General features: G+C 35.8%; 2 protein-coding genes across 8 annotated transcripts in view; one reads left to right on the top strand and one right to left on the bottom strand.

The window, feature by feature from the left end:
- FAM13C (family with sequence similarity 13 member C) overlaps positions 1–10,701 on the top strand; it is a 133,973-nt gene extending 123,272 nt beyond the window's left edge. For 5 of the 7 annotated variants that reach the window (XM_057531579.1, XM_007170825.3, XM_057531578.1 and 2 more), the window contains 4 exons: positions 2,552–2,647; positions 3,970–4,169; positions 5,711–5,812; positions 8,966–10,701. In XM_057531579.1, the coding sequence (XP_057387562.1) occupies positions 2,552–2,647; positions 3,970–4,169; positions 5,711–5,812; positions 8,966–9,089 (522 nt within the window). In that variant the 3' untranslated portion in view covers positions 9,090–10,701. The remainder of the gene's footprint in view (positions 1–2,551; positions 2,648–3,969; positions 4,170–5,710; positions 5,813–8,965) is intronic. The other 2 variants (XM_007170823.3, XM_007170824.3) reach the window with 2 other exon arrangements.
- A 189-nt stretch (positions 10,702–10,890) lies between these two features.
- Positions 10,891–24,141, bottom strand: part of PHYHIPL (phytanoyl-CoA 2-hydroxylase interacting protein like) — an 89,242-nt gene continuing 75,991 nt past the window's right edge. The window contains exons 2-5 of the mRNA XM_007170826.3: positions 22,528–22,724; positions 20,444–20,618; positions 16,310–16,427; positions 10,891–11,640 (exon numbers count right to left, since the gene is read on the bottom strand). Of these exons, the coding sequence (XP_007170888.1) occupies positions 11,106–11,640; positions 16,310–16,427; positions 20,444–20,618; positions 22,528–22,724 (1,025 nt within the window). The 3' untranslated portion in view covers positions 10,891–11,105. The remainder of the gene's footprint in view (positions 11,641–16,309; positions 16,428–20,443; positions 20,619–22,527; positions 22,725–24,141) is intronic.

The raw sequence follows: 24,141 nt of genomic DNA, 5'->3' as shown, positions 1-24,141 counted from the left end.
AACCTACTGCAGAGGGGGCCAGGAGTTTTTCATGACGGAATTGTCAGGCTATCAACAAAGTATATCAAATTTTGTTCTATGCACAGCCCCTTCTTGCTCAACCTCCTTTAAGTTTCATTTCTTCTGATGCCATATAAAATGGAGGAGCAGGAAGTAAGGATAATTAGCTTTGGGGTTTATCTCCTTATATTTATCTTTAAAATCTGACAACCCCATTCATGCGCTGGATATCTCTCTCTGGCTCTTGCAGGTTATTCTACACAGTCCTTGTTTTCCCCATTTAAATAAAAATCATAAGTTAGATACTACTAACATACCACAGTCAGCCACCAATATGCAGAATTAGGGGGGGAGGATGCATTTCAGAAACAGAGCCATTGAATTAAGAGGAAAGAATGGTCTGATTCTTAGTAGAAAGTGGCCGAGGAATAGCAAAGTCTAATGTATTTCTGCCCCTTAGATTTGAGGTACCTATCCTGCAGAGCCTACATCTTGACTCATTTTCCACCATGAAGACTGACATTGCAGGCCTCATAATAGCTGGTGTCCGTAGGCCCCTGAGTAGAAGACAGCTCCTGGCACATAATCTCACCACTAACTCTTCTTCTTCAGGCAGCGTGCCTTCCTGTGCACATATATTTGAGGATAAGCACTTACGGCATTGAAGTCCTGTACTTACGGCCATTGAACCCTCACATCTGTCTTTGGGGATTACTTTAATAATGATCCTAAAAGTAAAATCATAGAATCATGAGAGTGAAAGATGAGTGCCATAATTGTACCTGTACCCTGACTTTTATCTAGCATCTGTGGAAGGAACTTTTTTATAATGGCATTCATCATTCTAACTTGCTTTTTGGTCACTCTTTTCTTTTTCTCTTTTAAGACTAAATTTAGCTTTTCTAGAATCCAGACAATATACTAAAAATAAGTAAAACAAAAAAAATCAAACTGCAATAGAGATGCCAATAATAGTTAAATGCATCATTTTCTGAAGTGCTTTCTCTGGAATATAAGTCCCAATAAGATAATGAATAAAAAACATTATTTGAGTGTTTTCTGAACTTAGAGATTTCTTTTTCTTTGTCACCTATTAAAATCCCATGGAATACATGAAAGAATTTTTTATTTTATGTGTAAAAATGTGTCATGACTAAGAAAATGTTTAAGGAATGATTGAGCTAGAAAATGAAAGGCTCTTGGAGTTACTTAACCAATACTTAAAATGCTCTACAGAGAGAGGTGGTCTTTCTTTCTACTGAAAATAAAAGAGCCTTGGGTTATATAGCCTGTGGAATTTATATGAAGACCTCTAAAAATTAGACTACTTTTGCATATGAACCTGGGTTGTTAGATGGGTAGTAGGAAAGGGGATACATTGGGTACTGTGAGAATTTGAAGAAATATGTGATATAATTTATTTGGGCAGACAAGACTGAAACACAGAAAACAGTTAAGGCCCAGACAGTGAGACACAGAGAAGTTCAGAGAAAAGGAAGATCAAATAGGCCAGAATGGTTCTCAACTGGGATGGGGTAAGGTAACATGAGAATAACTAGAAAGCTTAAAAAATATACCTGCTTGAGCCATTTTCTTTTCCTTCAGGATTCTCAGAGGGGATCTGGAAGGCAGAGTCAGATAGGACACTTGGGCAATTATGCTATGTGCTATTTCTACCATTTCCTTCCCACTACCTGCTGAGTGAGAACCATTGGACTAGAATGAAAAGGAGGTTGTGTGTAGTAAATATGTAGAAAACTTAATGCAGGACACACATCAGGGAGGAAAACGAAGGCAAGCAGAGGAGTTCGGTCATTTTGGCTGGAGAGGTAGATAGGTTGGGATAGGTAGGTAGGTAGATGATTAATAGATAAGTAGGAAACTATTTAAAATTTTATGTACTTTGTGACATGTTAAAAATGGTGCTTAGGGATGAGTCAAAGAGCAGCAGGGTAATAGAATACATTAGTAAATAAGAGGTTATGAAACTTTTTGGTTGGAAGGAACTTTTTAACTCCAACTTCCTTGTTGTATAGGTAGGAAATTGAGAATTCAGAGAGGTTAACTGTTTTATCCAAAATATTTAGTTTATGTCAGATTTAGCCAGTAAGCTAGCATATAATCCAAGTATGTAGTGATGAAGACCTGGACAAGGTTGGTGTCTGTGGATATAAAGATCTTGAAAGTCAGATAAAATACATGTTTCAGAAGAAAAATCAATAGCTCTTGGATCACCCATTGGTCTTTTAAGAATAAAGAAGTAATTAAAGAACAGGCTCCTTACCATTTAAACATTGAGGACTCCTTCAGTAAGCTTTAAAAACGTATTTCTAAACTTGGACCTATCCTTAAAGAAACTTTCCTAGAAGAAAATTGGCGTGTGCTTCATACAGTGTCTTATAAATGACTTACCTTTTGAAAATTACTGTTGCATTTTAGTATTGTAATCCCTTAGAGGCTTCAAAATTTTTTTTTTTTGGCCTGCTAAAAACATTGATGTGTTTTCATTCTTGTTCGAGAAAGGAACAATAATTAATTTCATGTTTTCCAGGTAACTAAGCAAGACAAGAACCTCATAAAGCCTCTTTATGACAGATACAGAATTATCAAGCAAATCTTGTCCACGCCTTCCCTTATTCCAACAATTGTAAGTTGGGATGTTTGCATGAACTAGAAATCTGTCCTTGTGCTTTGTATTGATGTTTAGTTAGGGAGGCAGCACCATGAGAGTTATAAAGGAGCCTTCTTTGCAGGATATGCTGCTAACAAGGCCAGTTGTTATTTCACAAAGTAGAAACGTGGTCTCCCTCAACTCCAATACTACACTTAACAGTGGCTGATAATTAAAACTATTGTGAAACAGGAATAGATAGCAATTCTATTTTTGAAGCCAGTTATTACACTTGCTTTCATTGCTTGGGTGAGGAGAACACATGATGGATTTCAGTTTGGCATTACCTAATTTACAACAACACAGCTAGACAGAACAGAGCTGTTCTAGTCTGCGTGTTGTTAATTTTTCTCCTTTAATAAGAAAATTGATAGTATGTTCCTTGATATAATGCAGCATTTGTTTTTGGTACCATTTGACCATCTCTGTGCAAGATATAAGTAGATTTATTTCAATAGAAAATATGAATACTGAAACTGAGTTAGACTACTTTTAATAAAGAATGATTTATGGGAATACAGAACTTGAAAAGCACCACAGATCCTACTCCATCAATATTAGAACAGTCACTTGCTCAAGATATCAATATTAAAAGAAATATTAACAAATTCAAATTTAAGTATACTTCAGTACATTTGTATTTCCACAACTCTAAAGACAAAGACAATAGTGATTCATACTCTTTGAAATGTTCCAATTAAGGAAGCATAATTTTAAATGGGGTATGATTTTCAGATTTCCTTGCAAGAAAATCTTTTGGTTGTGATAAGCATTACCTGAACAGGTTAAGCAGTAACTCCATTTTGTTTTGGCCTTCATAGAGCTCTTCCCTGAATTTGTCAATTATCTGAGTATTCTCTGTATCTGAGAGTGGCCCACACCAGGACCTGATTTGGGGTATTTCTGGATGACAAAAGAAGTCTCTGGTCCATCTCACCCTAACCCATGTAACTGTTAAGAAGCTGGGGCCCAGAAGGCCTGGGTGAAAGGGAAGAATTACTAGGCAATGCAGCCCAGATTGGAACATATCCTAGATGTCTGTGCCTGCTTTGGCCCAGCAGAGAGATCTGAGCTTGGTGAGCATTTTAGCCCAGGATGGGTGCTTCTTTGCTCATTAACTTCTGCAAGTTTTTTGATGCAACTGAGCAAGACTTCCTCTTGGTTGCCTCCTTCTTGGTTCTCAGTAGGCACAGGGATCATCTACTGTTTTCATTGTGTCTATTTATGGTTCCCCTTCCTGTTTTTGCTTCCTCAAGAGGCACTTAGCATTTTGTAACTTTAATTCTTCCTATGATAAGCAGGAGGAAGAAGACTCTGATGAAGACTGTCCACAGGGAAGCCAACAACCTTCTTTGCCAAACCCAGCATCCCACCTTCCTGTTGGCGACCACCTCACCTACTCTAATGAGACTGAGCCTGTTAGGCTCCTGCTACCAGATGAAAAGAAAGAAATCAAACAACCAGCTCTCTCCATGTCCAATTTACATGAGGCCACCATGTGAGTGTGAATCCTAAGTGTGGAGTCTCCTTTTAACTCCTTCTGGTCTGGGGGACATTATATGTCCGTACACACAAAATTCAGAAGAGCTATTACACGCTCTAAAAAATGCTATCCAGCAGAAAGCATAATCTGGTTATCCTTTTAACAGGAAAATTGAGAAGACAAAACCATGAGGAACCAAGGCTCCCAATAAGGTCCCAAAGATGTCATAAATGCTAATGGTCCATTTGCTACACTTGCACATCTTTTCAGCAGGGTCTGGCACCAATCTAATGCTTGGCAGCGTGTAAAGCGGAGTTGGCCTTTGAAAATGCTGGACCAAAAGGAATTGGGATCCTGTGTTGGCTCAGCAGTTGTCAGGGCCTTTATCCTAGTCTAGTCTATTTAGATAAAATGGTTTCTCCAGATTGGGACTTAAGTAAATGAGCTGACCTTTTTCCTCCTAATGGCCACTCAGTCAGGGGCCGTTTGGATTTTCATTAGTATTATCGTTATTGTTATTATCATTATTCAGTAGCTGGCACTCCTCTTGATCATTTGGCCTTCTTTGGTTTGTATATTACAGGCCAGATCATGAGATTTTCTTTAACATGTATAATAGTGTGGTGAGTATATGCCCCAAGATAGGGATGGAATCCCCATAAATATGAGGCAAGACCAAGCACTAAGTTGCAAGCTGAGATTTTAGTGTGCTTGTATCAGTTGGTACCCTAATTTCAGCTCAGAGAAGAGTGACCTGTTTGGAAGCAGAACATCAATCCTTCCTTCTTCCCTCCCTTTCCTCCTCTTTCCCTCCCTCCCTGGCTCCCTTTCTCCTTTTCTTCTTCCCTCCTCTTCTTCTCTTTCTTTCTTGGTTGGTTGGTTGGCTGGCTGGCTGTTCTAAAGCAGCTGTTCTTAACTTCTTGGGGGATGTTGGACTTTTTTGAAAGCAATGGAATCTTTTACTTTTTAGAAAATGCCCATATGTAATTTCAGGGAGTTCACAAACTTTCTGGAACCAGACACTAGTTCCCCAGATAAAAATTCCTGCTCTGAAGTATCTGACTTTTCTCTCCTGTCTTAGAATGAAGTGAGTAGAATCTGTGACATAATTATAGCTTTCTCTGGGTCTTTGTTTCATTCCCAAGGGTTTTGCCATTCCCCCTATACTCTAGATTAAGGGTCGAATTTTCTTTCAAATCTCTCCCTTTTGTGCCTCTTATGTTTAGTCTATCACCAAATGCTGACGAGTATTCCTCCAAAATGTCTGTCTCTCCCTCATGCATTCATGTGGCCTTTACCCTCACCACTTTTTATAATGGACTCAGTCTGCTTGCCTCCTGTCTGCCCTTTCCATTTTCCTAGGACATTATTTTCATCAAGTAATGTCCTCGGTGATGTGCTCCCCTGTGGTCATGCTCTACATGTGTCATATTTAATCAAAAGACACACTTTTAGGCAGAACACTTCTGTATCATAATATGCTTTTGCTAAATAGGTAACTCTGCTCATGATGAGCTCTCAGTTATGCCAGAGCATATATATTTTACCTGATACAGGCCTGTACTTCTTGACCATCTCCGAGAAACTAGGGCTGACAAGAAGAGACTTCGGAAAGCCTTAAGAGAATTTGAGGAACAGTTTTTTAAACAAACAGGAAGGTAAGTGTGGGCAGAGATATTTTTTAAGCTAATATTTCCTAGAGAACTGCTGTTAAGAGTGAGCTGTAATGTTTTCAGAACAGTGACTTTATACAAGACAAATAATTTCCAAAGTGACTTAGACCCAGGATTTGTCTAATGCAACATTTGGGTAGTACCATTATTGGGTATGTTTTATGGGAGGCTGTAGCTATCAAGTATGAGACATCAAAGCTTTAAAAAATAAAAGATGAACTCCCCAAATCCCTAACTTTGCATAATAAATCTCATTACAATTGAATGTACCTAAACCTTTAAAAAAAAAACTATAATATTTGATTTTTCAGCCCATATAACTTCTTTGTTCTCGGTTACTTAGTTCCACAGGTTACTCCCTACTTTATTAAATAATTCTTCATTTGCTTTAAATATATTCTTTAAGCTTCAGGATCTGCCCTTAATTATTTTATTTCAGGATTTGGTCAAGAGTTCATTCCTATTCTTTCTATCCCTTAAATAAATGTTTAGCTATATCCTCTCTTTTTCTGTGTCAACCCAGTCTCACTATGCACTCCATTAGTTTCTTCTAAATTTTGGTGTATTGTGAACAAAATTATATATATGCATATATATAAAATCATGAGAAAAGGATTATTAATCTACTTCTGGAAGAGACAGAGACAAGCCAATTAGCTATCCTGAGCCTGTTTCCACAGTTGTAAGAGGAAATAATTAGAGTTCCTGGGATACATTGGGAAGCTATAGTTGTCGTGTGGGACGTCAGTCTTTAAAAAGATTTTAAAGGGTGTAACTTTCCCAAAGTCACAGAGTTATTAGGCTGGCAGAGGTAGGAGTCAGTGATACACTGGCTCCTCAGTATTCTTCTCCATCTAGGTATCTGCCTTTCTTGAATTGCTTTGATTTCAGCAGCCTGAGGGCTGCCCTGATGGAGAAGAGACTATTTTCTAAAAGCATCCTGCAAGTTTGGTCTACTCACCTCTTAGTAACTTTCTATTTCAGTCCTCCAGGGCTGTTCACTAGGACTGGACCTCTCAAACTTTTTGCATTTAGCAAGTACAGATGTAACCCACCTAGTTTTCTAGGGGAATCTTCAAGTTGACTGTTATAAGTCCAAGTTACTTACCTTTCTGCTGATATTATCTAGTGAGAAATGTTACACGGTTGTTAAATTTAGAATATAAAACATAATTTCTTGTTTTCTTTCTCCATTTCCATTTTTTCATATACAAAATTTCCATACAACTTTTACATTTTTTTTTTAACCTATCTGAACCCAGAAATTTAAAGAGTTTGAGAACTTCCCAGTGTGTTACTAGTCCTGCCAAATGGGTCTGCACTGGTACTTGGCATGCCTTTGACATACAGGGAAGTTAGTTATGTTATGTGTATAGTATTCTAATGCACCAGTGAGTCCTAAACTCACTTCAGATATGCCTAATACTTGATTGAGGTTATATGCCCTCTTGTGGTAATACACTTTAAATGCAGAAGTAGTGCTATATTACAAGTAAAATCAAATAGTTGAATGGCTAGGAAATATGGATCTTGTTTTCCTAAAACATTTCATTGGGAAGGGTTAACTGTATATAGCTAAAATAACCATGCAAATGGATTACTAAAAATTTTAAGGTACTATAAGTGTTCTTGGTAACATTCACCATGTGAGAAGCATAATTATCTAGATATGACATTAACAGTTATGAGCCAGGAATGGTGCTAAACACTTTAGTATGTTTTATATAATGAGAAAACTACTTAAGGAAATAGTTAGCAAAAATTTTCACTCTGGCCAATGATCTCTTGTTTATTAGCCAAAACGGAGTATGCAGGACCAGGGACAATTGCATAATGGCTTATAGTATTTCCCTATAAATTAGAACATTTCTTCACTTAGATATGTTTACACAAATTAAGGTGGTATTTAGACACCCAGTTATGATAAGTCTGGCTCAGAATATTGAAGGGAGGCAAGGCAGTTATGTTAAATAATTGAGACAACATTGAAGAGGAACCCTGTCTAAAGATTTGTGTGCTGTTCTGAGTCCTGAACTAGAAATTTCAGGGCAGTATATGTAGTGTTACAACATAAGTAGGTAACTACATTCGTAGGGAATCTTTATAGATTAGCTGTTCTTTTATTTGGAAGTAATATAAATATATCTTTATCAGTACTGGGAAAAGAGAAGGGGTATAGGTAAAATATTAAGTGTTTTCAGCCATACTAATATTGGAGAGTATCTGTATTTATATTCAGTGGCAATTGTGGTGACTTCACCTGTGTACTCACCCCTTGTATTTCAAAGTCATGGTGGAAATATTTTAAAAGCAATTGGCCATCTTTATTAACAAAGGAGGAAAGACCCTTCTGAGATCCTGAAGTAACTACTTTCCTTTAGAAAACATATCCTGGCAATGTATTTTTCTGGGAAGGCAATGGTTTTAACTCCAGATGCTATCCAATTATTCTTCAAAATAAGTGTCAAGAACATCTGGTAGTTAGAAGGCATATGTATAAAAATATATGCATCATCATATGCCTAGTCTTAGTACAATTAGTGTGCAAAGAGAACCACTGGAATTTAGACTCAAATTCCTTAAAAAAACTTATCTGATTCTACTATACATTAGCAGAGTTAGGTATTATAATTACAGGAAAACTTAGAAAATATTTCATGTTTGTAAGGTAACTACTTAGTTTCTTCTCCTATTACCATAAATTTATAAGTTATTTCTGTTAATGTAATTTCTGTAGTATCTTTAGGTTGATATTTTAAAATACAACTATCACAGTAAGGGCTGAACATTCTACACAGGCATGGATCATGGGAGAATGACTAGATAAGAATGCCTTGAGGGTTCTGGTTTTTGTTTATTTCCCTCGGAACTTTTCACTTGCCCCAACATTGTATGTTTATGCACTGGATATATTTGCAAAACACTTAGAATATTTAACTTCTCAGAGTACTGTTATATTGAAACCTAGTAACACGTGGAAGAAGGAGTGAATGAAGGTAAAAGGGAAGGGAAAAAAAGACATGATGAAAAAATCAAGTGGAAACTGCTACCCTGTACTTTTCTCATGTAAGAGTTAGAAAAGGATTTTTAATGACTTGGTTCATTATTAACTAATGGACGATATTTTCTTTTTTGCAGAAGTCCACAAAAGGAAGATAGGATACCAATGGCAGATGAGTACTACGAATACAAGCATATAAAAGCCAAACTGAGACTATTAGAGGTCCTCATCAGCAAGCAAGATGTGGCCAAAACTATTTGAGGTTCAGGAAATGTTTGTGATCACTTTGACCCAAGATAAGTCAAGTTTATTTTCCTCTGCCGTTCTTGCTAAGTAGTTATGACAAATGAAAATTGAAGCACTTTAGTGTATTAGCTGTTTTTAAGAATGAATGGCAAGTGTAATTATAAATGAGTAGAAGGGATTAAAAAGGGAGGAGATACAACAAGGAACAGTATAATTGGAAGATAAAATTCAGCCTTCTCCATGCCAGGGAGAAAATGCACAGTCAATATAATTATTTCAGAAAGCATCTATTTTATCAAATCTAAATAACACAAAGAATCCACCTGTTTAAATGGGCTACTGGTTAAGAAAGTCTACTTAGTGTCCAAAGATTGCTTATATTGACATATGGAAGAGAGCATAATTTTAAAAAATCAGTAAGAGGAAGAAAAGAAACTTTATTTTATGTAGGAAGGAATACAGCTAGTAAGAATGTAATTTATTTGAAACTTCTAATAGATTTTTAAGTGATAAAAAAAATCTACTACCTTGTTCCTTAAATTTGCTAGGCTTTCAGCACCCTAAAATATACTAGAATGTGTCACTGATAATTTTTTATTTCTATATAAAAATAGCACATTATTTTATCTGTTACTTAAAATTTTACATTTCTGATTACCAAAGTTCATTCTGATAGCATGTACTTTGTGAATTATCTTTGTCTATATAACAGATGTTTATATTAAAATAAAATATTGTATTAAAATTTGAAAATAGGTATTTTGGATAGATGTGTCTAGTATATAATCTAATGTGATCATAGTTATGATTGCTAATCTTTGTTTACTATAAGATTATATAACTATTTTTCCATTGGAAATTTTTTTTTTAATGTTCCAAGGTCTATACTTTGTGAAGTCAAAAAACTTTCCCATGAACTATATAGTTGTTCTCCATTCTGTATAAAATGAAAGGTTTAGAAATTGTTGCTACGACACCTTGGGAAAGAAGCCAGGATATTTTATTTGCTTCATCCACTTTAGCGTGTGCAGTTTTGTTATTTTGTACTAAACCAACCACCTGTTTATTACTTTTGCTTTTGTAAAAATAAGTAAAAGGTCCACATTTTCTCTTGTACCAACCATGTTTATATTTCTCTTTTCTGTAATGTTTAAGCATGATGTTGAACAAATTCACACTTTCACATAGTTTGGATGGGAAGAATATTGACTATTTCTGAAGCAGACTATTTCAGAGGCTTATTGTTTTCTCTGTATTTACCTGATATTTTATAAATCAGCATAATGTCCTTCATAAATTTGTTTAATTAAAGGCATCTACTTGTAACAGAACAGATAGATACACAACTATTTGAGGTTTACAAACTACATCTTTGATAAGGGAAAATGGTTTCGTGACATGTATACAATTGCTGTTAAAATGTAACTCTATATATTCTATAAGATTGTAAATATTTTATACAACAATACAAATAAAATATTTTTCTATTATATTTATTATGTTGAAACACAGTAGTTGTTTCCTGTTAGCTCATATAAATAACATAAATAACACTGTCAAACAACAAGTTGGAAGTGCTGACAATTCTAGGCTTCAAGATTTAACTCATGCTGCAATTACACCCTTTCATGCGGTTTGGAATAATCCCAATATTTGCTCAGTAGATTAAAATGAGTGCATATTTAAACACCATTTATAAGCCATTATTTTCCATTATTTTGTACTTTGCTAAAGCAGTTTATATAATTGGTTATGTTTGTTTGGCATAAAGGAAAAATTAAAACATTGCAGCATCTAGGCAACAGAGTGTCAGAAGGACAACTTAGGATATTTCAGCATTGAAAGGAGGGGGAAGGGTAGGGAATAGGAAACACTAAAACAGCTCTGAATGAAATTTGGTAAGTGGCAGTTTGCTTTTGGTGAGAGCGGCATGTGCATGCTTCAGTGGAAAACATCTGGTGATGAAAATGGACAACAGAGGATCAATGCTCCTAAGGGAAGAAAGGGGACTAAGAATAAGAAAAGTGGGCATTAACGTCCAACACTAATATTACAGGTTTTGCAGCTGGGATCTTTCTTTGCATTTGCAGTAGATAAACTCATGAGCTGATGACCAGTGATTTCTGCCACGGTGCCTAGAGAAAGATCCACAGGGTCAGTGTAAATGACTTCTAAAATGACATCCTGGGCATGGTGGTAAACCAGCATCCCATCTTCTTCTCTGCAGGTCAAAAATTTATTATCCTTGGAATTTAGTTGAGGAAGGCGCTGCTTACAAAATTCATCTCCTGGTGATCCCACAGGGGCAATGACAAGAATCACATAATGATAAGCAGTGTACATACAGTAGAAGTCCCCAAAGTATAAGTTAGTATTGGGGTTAAAAAGTTTTTCTGCTGCAATCTCAAACCTGTATCTTCCGTAAGGTGAATCCTGGGGTGGCTTCCCAGTATTGAATTCAGTGCTGCAGCTGAAGAAGATGCCTTCTAATTTTCCACTGATAGGAGAGCCATGGCTACCACTGTTATCCTTGACAGAGGGCTGCATAGCATTCCCATGATGTTCTCTGCAAGAGAAAATAAATGGTCACTGCTTGGTATGACAGTGGTAAAGCTACTGATTTACAGAGTTTAATGGTGATAGGCCTAAAGGTCAACTGTCTACTATTAAAAGCCTGAGTGCTCATCCATCCTACCATCAGATCAAGGAGAGTACGTCTTTTAACATTTCCTATAGAAGGCTAAATTTTAGCCTTGACCCTAAGGTAAGGATCCTCTGCTACAAACCTCAGAGGTCTTTTACATAATAAATTTCCTGACCAGAAAAACCAAAGTGAAATTAGAAATCTTATGGCTGAAATCACATCCATTATATGCCTACTGGATTTTAGAAGTGGCTTGGCAAAGAGAAAACTGGATTAACAACACTGGTTAAATATGTTGAATGTTTCTTTAAAGTATGCCAGAATTTAGATCTAAAATGAATGTTGTCCATGTACATTGGTACAAAAGCATCTTGTTTCTTTTTTTGCTTTAGTTTTTTTTTACCCAGACACAGTTCACTAATCAGGTCCTCTTGCCTGCGTTTTCCTTAGAATAGAGCTGGTTATCTCCCTTTACCCCACTCTTATATCTATTCTCTACCCTTCTCACCTTCCACTGTGGGCTAGGACTGTATCATCCAGTTCTTCCTGTTCCTTGGTCCCTTTCATTTCAGTTATACTAATGGGAGACACAATAAGAGAAACGGACGGGTATCCCATGCTCTTGGATTGGAAGAATTAATATTGTTAAAATGGCCATACTATCCATAGCCATCTACAGATTTAATGCGATCCCTATCAAATTACCCATGACATTTTTCACAGAACTAGAACAAAAAATTTCACAATTTGTATGGAAACACAAAAGACCCCGAATAGCCAAAGCAATCTTGAGGAAAAAGAACAAAGCTGGAGGCATAACCCTTCCACACTTCGGACAATACTACAAAGCTACAGGAATCAGAACAGCATGGTATTGGCACAAAAACAGACATATGGATCAATGGAAGAGAATAGAGACCCCAGAAATAAACCCACACACCTACGGTCAATTAATCTTTGACACAGGAGGCAAGAATACATAATGGAGAAAAGAGTCTCTTCAGCAAGTGGCGTTGGGAAAGCTCGACAGGCTCGTAAATCAATGAAGTTAGAACACTGCCTCACACCATACACAAAAATAAATGCAAAGTGGCTTAAAGACTTAAATATAAGACAGGACACCAAAAACTCCTAGAACAGATCACAGGCAAAACATTCTCTGATGTAAATTGTACCAATGCTTTCCTATGTCAGTCTCCCAAGGCAATAAAATAAAAGCAAAGATAAACAAATGGGACCTAATCAAACTTATAAGCTTTTGCACAGCAAAGGAAACCAAAAACAAAATGAAAAGACAACCTACAGAGTGGGAAAAAATATTTGCAAACAATGCGACTGACAAGGGCTTAATTTCCAAAATATACAAACAGCTCATACAACTCAACAATAGAAAACAAACAACCCAATCAAAAAATAGGCAGAAGATCTAAATTGACATTTCTCCCAAGAAGCATACAGATGGCCAATAGGCACATGAGCATATGCTCAATGTCACTAATTATCAGAGAAATGCAAAACAAAACTACAATGAGATATCACCTCACACCAGTCAGAATGGCCATCATCAAAATGTCTATAAACAATAAATGGTGGTGAGGGTGTGGAGAAAAGAGAACCCTTCTACTCTGTTGGTGGGAATGTAAATTGGTACAGCCACTATGGAGAACAGTATGGAGGTTCCTTAAAAAACTAAAAATAGAGTTAGCATATGATCCAGCAATCCCACTTCTGGGCATATAACTGGAAAAGATGAAAAAAATATTTTACACCCAAAGACAAAGAAGAAGCCACAATGAGTCGGTAGGAGGGGCGCTTCCGTGATATAATCAAATCCCATACCCTTTGGGTGAGAGACCCACAAATTGGAAAATAATTATATCCCAGAGGTTCTCCCACAGTAGTGATAGTTCTGAGCCCCAGGTCAGGCTCCATAGCCTGAGGGTCTGGCATCAGAAGGAGAAGCCTCCAGAGCATTTGGCTTTGAAGGCCAGCAGGGCTTGAGTGCAGGAGCTCCACAGGACTGGGAGAAATAGAAACTGCACACAAGATTTCATGTACACTGGGACCCAGAACAAAGCAGTGACTCCACAGGAGCCTGGGCTAGACCACCCTGTGTGGTGTGGAGGGTCTCCTGGGGAGGTGTGGGTTGGCTGTGGTGCAGAGCGGGCGCAAGGAGACTGGAGGTGGAGGCCCCATAACATATTGATTGGCACGAGCTGTCCGAGAGGTGGCCATTTCGGCACTGAGACCTGGCTCCACCCAACAGCCTGCAGGCTCCAGTGCTGGGATGCCTCAGGCCAAACAACCAGCAAAGGGGGAACACAGCCCCAACCATCAGCAGACAGGCTGCCTAAAGTGGTACTGAGCTCACAGCCACTTCTAAACACACCCCTTGACGTGGCCCTGTCAACCAGAGGGACAACACACAGTTCCACACACCAGTGGGCAGGCACCAGTCCCTCCCTCCAGGAAACCTGCACAAGCCCCTGACCCAAACTCACCCACAAGGGTGCAAACACCAGAAGTAAGAGAAACTACGATCCTGCAGCCTGCGGAAAGGAGACCGCAAACACAGAAAAGTCAGACAAAATGAGACGGCAGAGGAGTATATTCCAGATGAAGGAACAAGATAAAAACCCAGAAGAACAAGTAAGTGAAGTGGAGTTAGGCAATCTTCCCAAAAAATAATTCAGAGTAAAGATGATCCAATATCTTAGAAAAAGAATGGAGGCACAGATCAAGAAGACGCAAGAAATGTTTAACAAGTCCTAGAAGATTTAAAGAAAATCAAGATCCACTGATGCTAAGATGGCTTCAGTTAATAGAGCTTTTTAAAAAAGCAATGTTGAAAAACTGTACCCATGCCTTGGCAAGTATATTTTTTTATGTATATATACTGCAGTATATGTATATATACTGCATCAAAATATAATTTACATGGATTTTACAACTATCATTGAAAATCCAACAAAGGTAAATTTCCTTGTTAGTAAATACATCTTTTATACTAGTATATTAGAATCAATCATACAATATATACAATAATTTTTTTCCATTTTCCATGCTCCCCGTCTTTATCTTTTTTCTTCTTGGAAGAATTTTTGAAGACAGATGGAGCAAATTCTAGAGTATCTAAGGACCTGAAAACAGAAGGTCAATTCCCACCCAAAGGACAGAGAAAAATCAGAGAAATAGTGACCTCCAGTGGCCACCTAAAATAGACACTGGCAATGTTCTGGGAATCTAAACCTAGTACCAAATATGTATTTATTTATTCTATTGACATATTTATTATTAAACAAAATAGCAACTGTGGATCTTTTTTATTTCTAATTTTACCCTTAACAAATATAAAAAAGTACCTTTTTTGTTAAGTCATATATGGTCATTCCCATTCAACAATTGACAAGTATAATAATTTGTGTTCTATCTCTCAGCTCATATTCACTTAATTTAGTGAATGGCATCTACTATGAATTATATAGACTCAAGGGTAAATAATTTGCCAGCAAAGGGAATTATGGACTGAACTCTGTATTTATAGGATATTCAAACATAAGGCAGGAATAGTTTTCATGATCAAAATATATCAAAATACATGATATTGCAAAGTACTTAATTTGAAGAACACACATGCCTAAATTCACCTTTCTCTCTTTGATTCTCTTTGCATTTTCCACAGCTTGGAGTTTATTTAGATCTGTAACCATGATCTTGATTTAAGAAAAACTGGAGAGTTATGAAACAAACAAAAAAACCACAACAGAACTTCCTAATTTTTTTTTCACATAAAATCCTGTCAAGAATACTTTAGAGTTTACAAAGTGAGATCAAGGCTTTTAAAATGACAAATTATAGGGATTGCTGTGTAAAAGTTTTAGAACCTATATCAATTTAAAAGCTTCAGTCTCACTTTAAAACACACATCTGCCTATTTACTCTCTTGAAATTTTCTTCTACAAATATGAAAGGGCTATACTACTTGTGACATGGAATTCTTTTGAATTCTTGGAAACTGCTTTCAGGGACAAACATAGGATATCTTAGAAATACTACTGAACACTAGAATTCAAAGGTAAACAAAGGAGATTTTCCTCATGAATAATTAACCCAAGATAATGGCTGAGAGATTTCTACGTAGGCAGAAGCCCGAAAATCCCACGTGACTCACCATGTTTCATGAACCAGTCACCCTTTTATTCTCTCATTTTCAATGACCCACAGGAGGAGGAGAAAATTTAGTAGTTGGTATGAGACAGAAGGTACTGGGTTACTGGGAATTAGAGGAGCGTGTATCTGTACAAGCCACGCTCATCAACCTTAACCCTGGAGGTTCAAGATCGTCCACTCAAATAGACAGGAACTGGTATTACAAGCAGTCACGGAAAGGAATCTAAGTGAAGTGGAAAAAAATCCCATGATCTGATTTTTTCTACTTAATTTTTCTGGGAAATAAAGTCACAGTATAATTATTTTGAGAAGAAAACTAAAAATTGCTATTTCACAGAAGCAGACTCAAGAGAAACCTGAGCCTAGAATTTGGAATGGCACTTAGTAAAGCAAATCAGTATATATATTTTTTGATTCTTACCGAATGTAGTCAAAATATTCTTTGTGCTGGTTACGATAAAAAACAGAAAATTTAAGCATCCGTCCTGCAATCACTTCGGCCTTCTCCAACAGTTGTGTTAGATGAACTTTTGAATAGTCTGAAAATAACAAAAAGCAGTCTGTTATTAAAAATACATTATCAAAAGTATCAACTACATGCTTAATAAATTGTAGATTATTAAAATTTACTTTTAGGAAATTCATCTTAGTGAATAGGAAACTGCACTTAAAAAAGAAAACATTCATTGTCGTTGTGTGGCACATTTTTTCTTTCTACAAAAATATTTTTGTTATAGTTTACGGTTGCTTTTATGAATACCGTTGCATTTTTTTCACTCGTTGAAATTAAAGATCCTGAAACCAAAATGTTAAATAAGGAATACAGCCTCTGCATAACCCGAGTAATGTCAATCAGCACCATAGTAGCCTTTCTTCAATCAGCTGATGAATCAAATAAAAGAAGCTTGTAAGCTGCAAGCAATAGCAAATAGAATTTAAAGGAGTAATAATAATAATGTTCATTTAATTTACTCCCTAAATCTATGAGGTTGGCAAGGTAGATTAAGTATGACCATTTTATTGATGCAGAGATTGAGGCTTGTCACAGTTTAATGATTTGCCAAATGTTCATAAAGCTAGTAACTTAGAGACTAGGTCTCTGGCTCCTAGCTGGTAGTTTCTGAGTACACAAGACTCGTGAAAGTTTAAAGCATCTCTCAAAGTAATCTGATCTTTTCACCAACTTTTTGTTTTGAAAATTGAGGATTGTTGCCAAACTCCTGTACTAGAATCTAAGCAAAAATTTTGGTCTATAAAGATTTTAAGACTTTTCAAACAAAAGCAACCTAGTTGAACTACTCATGGCAGCATAGTTTGTTTACTAACTGCTTCAGTGGTTCAACAAATATTTATTTAGATCAAAACATGATGTACAAGGCATCATGCAAAATTAAATGATCAGGTTAAAAGATAAAAAAAATTATTCTTCTTTCTCTCAAAGAATTCACAGTCTAAGGGAAGAAGTAAATATATAGACAACTATGACTTATTATGGGGTTTCATCTCTGTCATGGATTAGCCTAGAAGTAGGCAGTGGCATTCTGTTTTATTTCCAATACTTTGCACAGTGCATAGCATACAATATGTGCTCAATAAATTTTGAGTGAATTAGATGTCTAGATTAAAAGATAATATATATAAAATAGCTTTCTCAAAATTTACAGAGTCAATGTTATTGATAAAGCTTAGGTGAAACAGGCTCTGAATTATTTTAATAAACTGAAACAACAAGCTTTGAGCAGCCTAAGTTCCCCTTAGATTTTACTCATAAAAATAAAAATGCAAAATAATTTACAGAAAAATATTGTGGAACATTTAAAATAAGCTGGCATTTTCCTTATTATTTACCCCATAAATTCCTTAGAAGAATTATGGGATGTATTTGAATAAAAGAGCAATAGGGAGATCAATCTAAAGGAAAGAAAGAAGACAAAAAGGTTTTTCTTTATATACATAGAAATAAAACATGTACTCATGGAGTTATATAGATTATAGAAAAGAGTGAATGTGTGCATCTAGATAGATGGATATTTCTGAACTGAAAATGCCAAAGGTCTTCCTTAAGCTAAAGAAAAAATACTATTTCATGCCTTTCCCTAATGTCAAATGGGGTTTTAGCAAGTAAATAATAGCTCTTTTTTTAAAAAAATGAACAAATACTATGATGCTGTTTGGTGCTGTCCTATGGAAAATAGCATGTATTAAAATAATGTCAAAAGATACCATGTCTTTTACTGTGTCTACCTCTCTGGTAGGATGCAATAAAAGTAAATGGAAAGATGTGAAGCATAAGGTAGATTCCAAGGAGGAATTTTAATTTAGGAAAAAAGTTAAGGGGATATATTAATTCTAATGTGACACACCAAATGCAGGTAAACATGAGAATTCTTTACACACTATTAATACAGCATTGAAATCTTTAACTATTTAATTACTGATTACTGGACTATGATATTTCATCTATTATAAAATGTATTTTTTTCACATTTTAGCATCTCTGGCATGAGTCTGACAATAAATGTGATAAGAAAAGAGTTCATAGTTTAACTGGCAGTTTAATTTTTTCTTAGCAATACATAAAATGGTGGATCTTATAATCAATGACATCTTAGGAAGAAATATAGTACCAGAGAGATACTATTTTCCTTGCTCTAATACACTGAGATCCTTAGCAATAAAGAATGTTGCAATCCTTAGCAACTTCCTCATAGAATAAACAAAAGGGGTTTGAAGATAAATTCACAGTAACTTAGAATTAAACTCTCATCTGTTCTACATATCCACATGAGAAGTTTTATACTGAGTTTGAAATTAAGAAGAAAACAGAAGATATTGAGATAAAGCAGTAGCTAAGCACATCCTGAGTCTGAAATAAATCTAGTGTGAGGCTATGGGAAAAAAACAGCTGATTTATCTGAAGGATGCCTCAGCTGGGGAAAGTTGCTAGGCAACCTGCAATAGGTGAGGCAAACTGTTTTTATGACTTTTTCTACGAGCTCCTGTGTGTTGAAACAGCCTCTCTCTCTAAGAGACAAAAAGAGTGGATGACAGATGTGTTCAGGTAGAGAGATCTTTGTGTCCCTTCACCACCTATTTAAGTGCTCGATAAATGTTTGTTTCTTGAGTGAATGAATTTAAAAAATAGATAAATGCATAAGATGAATGGTAACATTTACAACCCAGTGGGCTATGAAGGTACAGTTCAAGATCAAAGGGGATGGGCTTTCTACATCAGATATCCCAATGCCAAATGGCTATGAGGTACTTTTTTTTTTTTTAACATCTTTATTGGAGTATGATTGCTTTACAATGGTGTGTTAGTTTCTGCTTTATAACAAAGTGGAAGCAGCTATACATATACATATATCCTCATATCTCCTCCCTCTTGCGTCTCCCTCCCACCTTCCCTATCCCACCCCTCTAGGTGGTCACAAAGCATGGAGCTGATCTCCCTGTGCTATGCAGCTGCTTCCCACTAGCTATCTATTTTACATTTGGTAGTGTATATATGTCCATGCTACTTTCTCACTTCGTCCCAGCTTACCCTTCCCCCTCACCATGTCCTCAAGTCCATTCTCTACGTCTGCGTCTTTATTCCTGTCCTGCCCCTAGGTTCTTCAGAAGCAATTTTTTTTTTTAGATTCCATATATATGTGTTAGCATACTGTATTTGTTTTTCTCTTTCTGACTTACTTCACTCTGTATGACAGACTCTAACTCCATCCACCTCATTACAAATACCTCCATTTCGTTTCTTTTTATGGCTGAGTAATATTCCATTGTATATATGTGCCACATCTTCTTTATCCCTTCATCTGTTGATGGACACTTAGGTTGCTTCCATGTCCTGGCTATTGTAAACAGAGCTGCAATGAACATTGTGGTACATGACTCTTTTTGAATTATGGTTTTCTCAGGGTATATGCCCAGTAGTGGGATTGCTGGGTCGTATGGTAGTTCTATTTTTAGTTTTTTGAGGAACCTATGCAGTACTTTCTAATGATGCAAAGACATACACACACACACTCTCTCTCTCTCTCTCTCACATGACACTAGTTTAGAGATAGATTATCAGCATTCAACTGAAAAATCCAGTAACATATCTGCTAGGTAAAGTCATTGCAATCTGCCTCCATTCCCTTAAATTAGAGAATGATGTTCCTGGCTTTTTTCTTTCAAGACTGTGAAAGTAAGAAATGAAAAAAAAAAAAAGAGGAAGGAAAAAGCTCTCTCTCTCTCAGAATGAATCTCAAAATATGCTGAGTATATTTTTATACTGCATCAATTTTTATTTGCAAAGCCTTTACTTTGAAAAATCAGACTGTGCATGTAGCACAGAAATAATTTTATGCCATTACCCAGTTTTTGCTGAGAACCTCCGCTCCTTCTAATCAATTTGTTCTGTCACACGATGCTACTAGCAATGCAAAAATGACCAATGCAATACATATCACTTCATAATTATAAAAAAGAATGTATTTTCTATAATTAGTTTTCCAGGAACTATTAAATAAGGTGTTTTTTTTTTTCCTGTATTTGTACCCAGTTCTCTTACCTGCTGTGCAGAATTCTATAATTTCACTCCATTCAGACACAACATAATCACCATCAACTTGTTTTGAGGCGGTCTGCACTGCTACTGTATACTCAGTTCTTGGGCTCAAAAACCAGTGTCCACGGACAGTCATCGGCAAGGGAACAGCTTTTGCCACCAGTTTTGTTGGAACATCCTAAGAAAGGAAGAAAGAAAAGTAGAAAGAAAGGAAGGAAGGGAGGGAGGAAGGAAATGAATTAATTCAGTAGTATAACTGGAATCAATTGTAAACAATGTGGAGTAACTTATTAAATTCCTGGCTAATGACACAAGTTTCCTTTTTAAAGGTATTTAGCAATTACTATATTCAAATCTCTTATTCTTCAGATGTAAAAATTAAGGCCCAATTTGATCAAGAGACATGCCAAGATCATACAGCTAAGCTAATGACATAAATGTACTTGGATTTGTTTACTTGATTTCTAGTATAATGTTATTCTCTGTACACTCCTTAATATGCTCCTTAAAATGCAATATTGTAAACCTAAATGATAAAACAATATAAAAACAGAAACATGAAATAAAAATTTAACAGATTTAGCATTTTAAAATATTATATTTGTTTAATATATACTACACAATAATTTTATCAGAGTAGCCCATTACTAAATATTTTATATGTGAAGGGACAGAATGTTTTTTAAATAAATATTTTTAAATGATTCAGTTTTACATACAAATGAGGTAACATTTGCTTTACTTGTATTCAAGTATGGAGCCTATGTGTCACAGAAAAGTTTAGGTATTTTTAAACAATGATTAATAAGGTAAATAAACCTGCTAGTTGAGTATTCACTATATTTCCAAAGATATGGTATTCTAAGTGTGGAATGAAGAAAGGGGGTCAAATCTTGACTCCTCACCATTTAATACTAAATATTTCAAAGCTAATTTAAGAAAGCAAATGTCAGCAAAGAGGATATCCAACACTAGAAGGAATAATTAAAATTGGAACATGGGAAAATAATGACATCAATCTTGTTCTCTCTATCACACTTATCTGTGTGTAAAAGCCTCACTTACCATTAGTATGTGTGATTACACATCTAGTAAAATGCATAATTTCCAGACAAGATAAGACAAATCTTCCAAAAGATTTGCCAAGTTAAAATTTAGTATCACTATTAAAATAAGATCAGTTTCATATCAGTGAAAATACTGAAACATAAGAAAGAATTCTTAAGCCAGATAACTATTATCCTCTCTACAGCTACTTCTGAAGGGAGGTATGTATCAGAAAAGATATGTGATAAGCAGACAGGTAAGAGAATAAATATCAGAGAATTGTTACATGTCTAAAACACCTAAAGGTTAATTTTTATTCTCAAACCATAAAATAAAATTGACCACATAAAGCAATTTTCAGCCCTTAAGTATTTTAACAAATATCCTACAGTTTATAAGCTGCCCTCACATTCTTCATTTGGCAGTTATTACAGGGAACAATGTGTGCTTCAGTGGAAAACTATGAATTGTTTACAGCACACTCTTCTGGCTATCTTCTGATTTTGTGGAATCTATTTTACAACTCTGTAATTTGTAGACAACTGATAACAATTCAGTTATTCTTGTCTAAGTACATGCAAGTGAATTTTGCCCAGTGGAAGTAAAACCCTCCTCGCCTGCCCTTGCTCTTCCCCCACCCCATACCAGTTCTGCCTCCACTTAAACATTTATTTCAATATCCTGATCCATAAAAATGTCTTTTTCTGGATCATCCTTTGAATTGGCTGTAATACCTCATCAGTTACCTCATTAATGTGTTAAAGAAAATCTTTAACACATGTTAATTTTTATGTCTGTCTGAGAGTCAAGATTTCAGCTTCCCCAGAAAAAAATGTATTTTACCCATATGTTTGGCATTTCATTTTCTTACACAATTTCTTGAAGGAATAGGGCTTTTAAATGACATATAATTTTTATTCTTCTCAATGTCAAATATATCATATTAGTAATTAATAGAACATTATTCCTTCTTTCAAAATGTCCTCATACTTAGAAAGTTTTAAGATACAAATGTATATAAGGATGTGTTAGAATTTTACCTTGTGTTTAAATTTATTGGAGTTCTTGTTCTCTTTCTTATTGAGGTCAATGAAATAGTGTGTAATACGGTCTTTTGATTTTGAATCCATTTCCCATGAAATCTTGAATGAGTCACATGTAATGTTGCTTATTTTGATGTTATGTGGTACGGGAAGTTCTTCCATCTCTGCTATGCCACTGTCTTGTGATTTGTTCCCTGCAAGAAAACAATGCACAGATAATTTCCAACTAATGGATTTTTTCTAGTTTGCAAGACCATTAGCTGTGTACCTGTTTCTGAATTCACCTAATTACTAAATTTGAGATTTCATTTTGTTCATGAAGTAATTTGAGTGTTAATGATAGTAAAACTATCATTATAAGATCATATTACCAACAAAATGCATAAATTAATTAGTCCTTATCACCTCTACGTTTTCAATTCCTTTTTCTGCGTTCACAGAAATAAAAACAAGAACACTGGTGATCCATCTTTCTAATCTATGAAAGATTAGCCTTACATGGTAGGTTCTGCTGAAAGGCCCCAAGCAACCGTTTTTCTTACATGACCAATCGATTCTTCTCTAAAGTAATACTAGGTGTTTTAAGCCAGATGAAATCAGAAATGTTGATAATGAAATGAAACAGTCCAGTCAAATAAAGGGAATGTTTCTTTTAAAAAAATGTGAGGTATCAGTGAGTCTATAAAAATTGCTCTCCCTTCCCCCTTTTGGAAATTTATATATAGAAATAGCATGTAATGTTTATGCTACATACATAAATAATATCAAAGACCATTCTCTTAACAGTTACTATGTCAAGGATTACTCTAGGAATCTTCTAGGAATCTTTTTACCTGTTGTATCTTCCTAAATTTAATTTTGAAAGCTGAAACAACAGATAAGGTTAAAAGAAAGAAAATGACTGCCATGTTGATTGATATCATTAAAATCTTGAAGAACGCATCTGACGTCTAGTTACTTTACAGACTATGTCCTACATTTCCAATTAGAGAAAATGTTATCACTTTGGCTAATATTATAGAGCAGAATATGATGGATGACAGGACAAAAAGAGAAAATATAGACTTGCCAAGTTTGTTTCATATGTAGGAAAGACATACTGAGTGAAATTTTACTCCACTTCTCCTTCCTATGTTCCCTTCCCCAAAGCCAACATAAAATTCAGTGCCCAAGAAAAAAAAGTGTAATTGTTATTTATATTATAAAAGTTGTAGGTCATAAATCAGCTACATAATTTGTTCCTTAAAAGAATAAACAGGGACTTCCCTGGTGGCACAGTAGTTAAGAATCCACCTGCCAATGCAGGAGACATGGGTTCGATCCCTGGTTCAGGAAGATCCCACATGCCGCGGAGCAACTAAGCCTGTGTGCCACAGCTACTGAGCTTGCACTCTAGAGCCCCTGAGCCACAACTACTGAGCCTGCATGCCATAACTACTGAAGCCCACGCACCTAGAGCCCATGCTCCGCAACAAGAGAAGCCACTGCAGTGAGAAGCCCGCACACCACAATGAAGAGCAGCCCCTGATCGCCACAACTAGAGAAAGCCCACGTGCAGCAACGAAGACTCAACAGAGCCAAAAATAAATAAATAAAAAATAAATAAATTAA

This window comes from Balaenoptera acutorostrata, chromosome 16 (genome assembly GCF_949987535.1).
Source record: "Balaenoptera acutorostrata chromosome 16, mBalAcu1.1, whole genome shotgun sequence".
Lineage (NCBI taxonomy): Eukaryota > Metazoa > Chordata > Mammalia > Artiodactyla > Balaenopteridae > Balaenoptera > Balaenoptera acutorostrata.
Note: the sequence above shows the minus strand (reverse complement) of the source record. Positions and strands in the feature narration are given on the sequence as shown.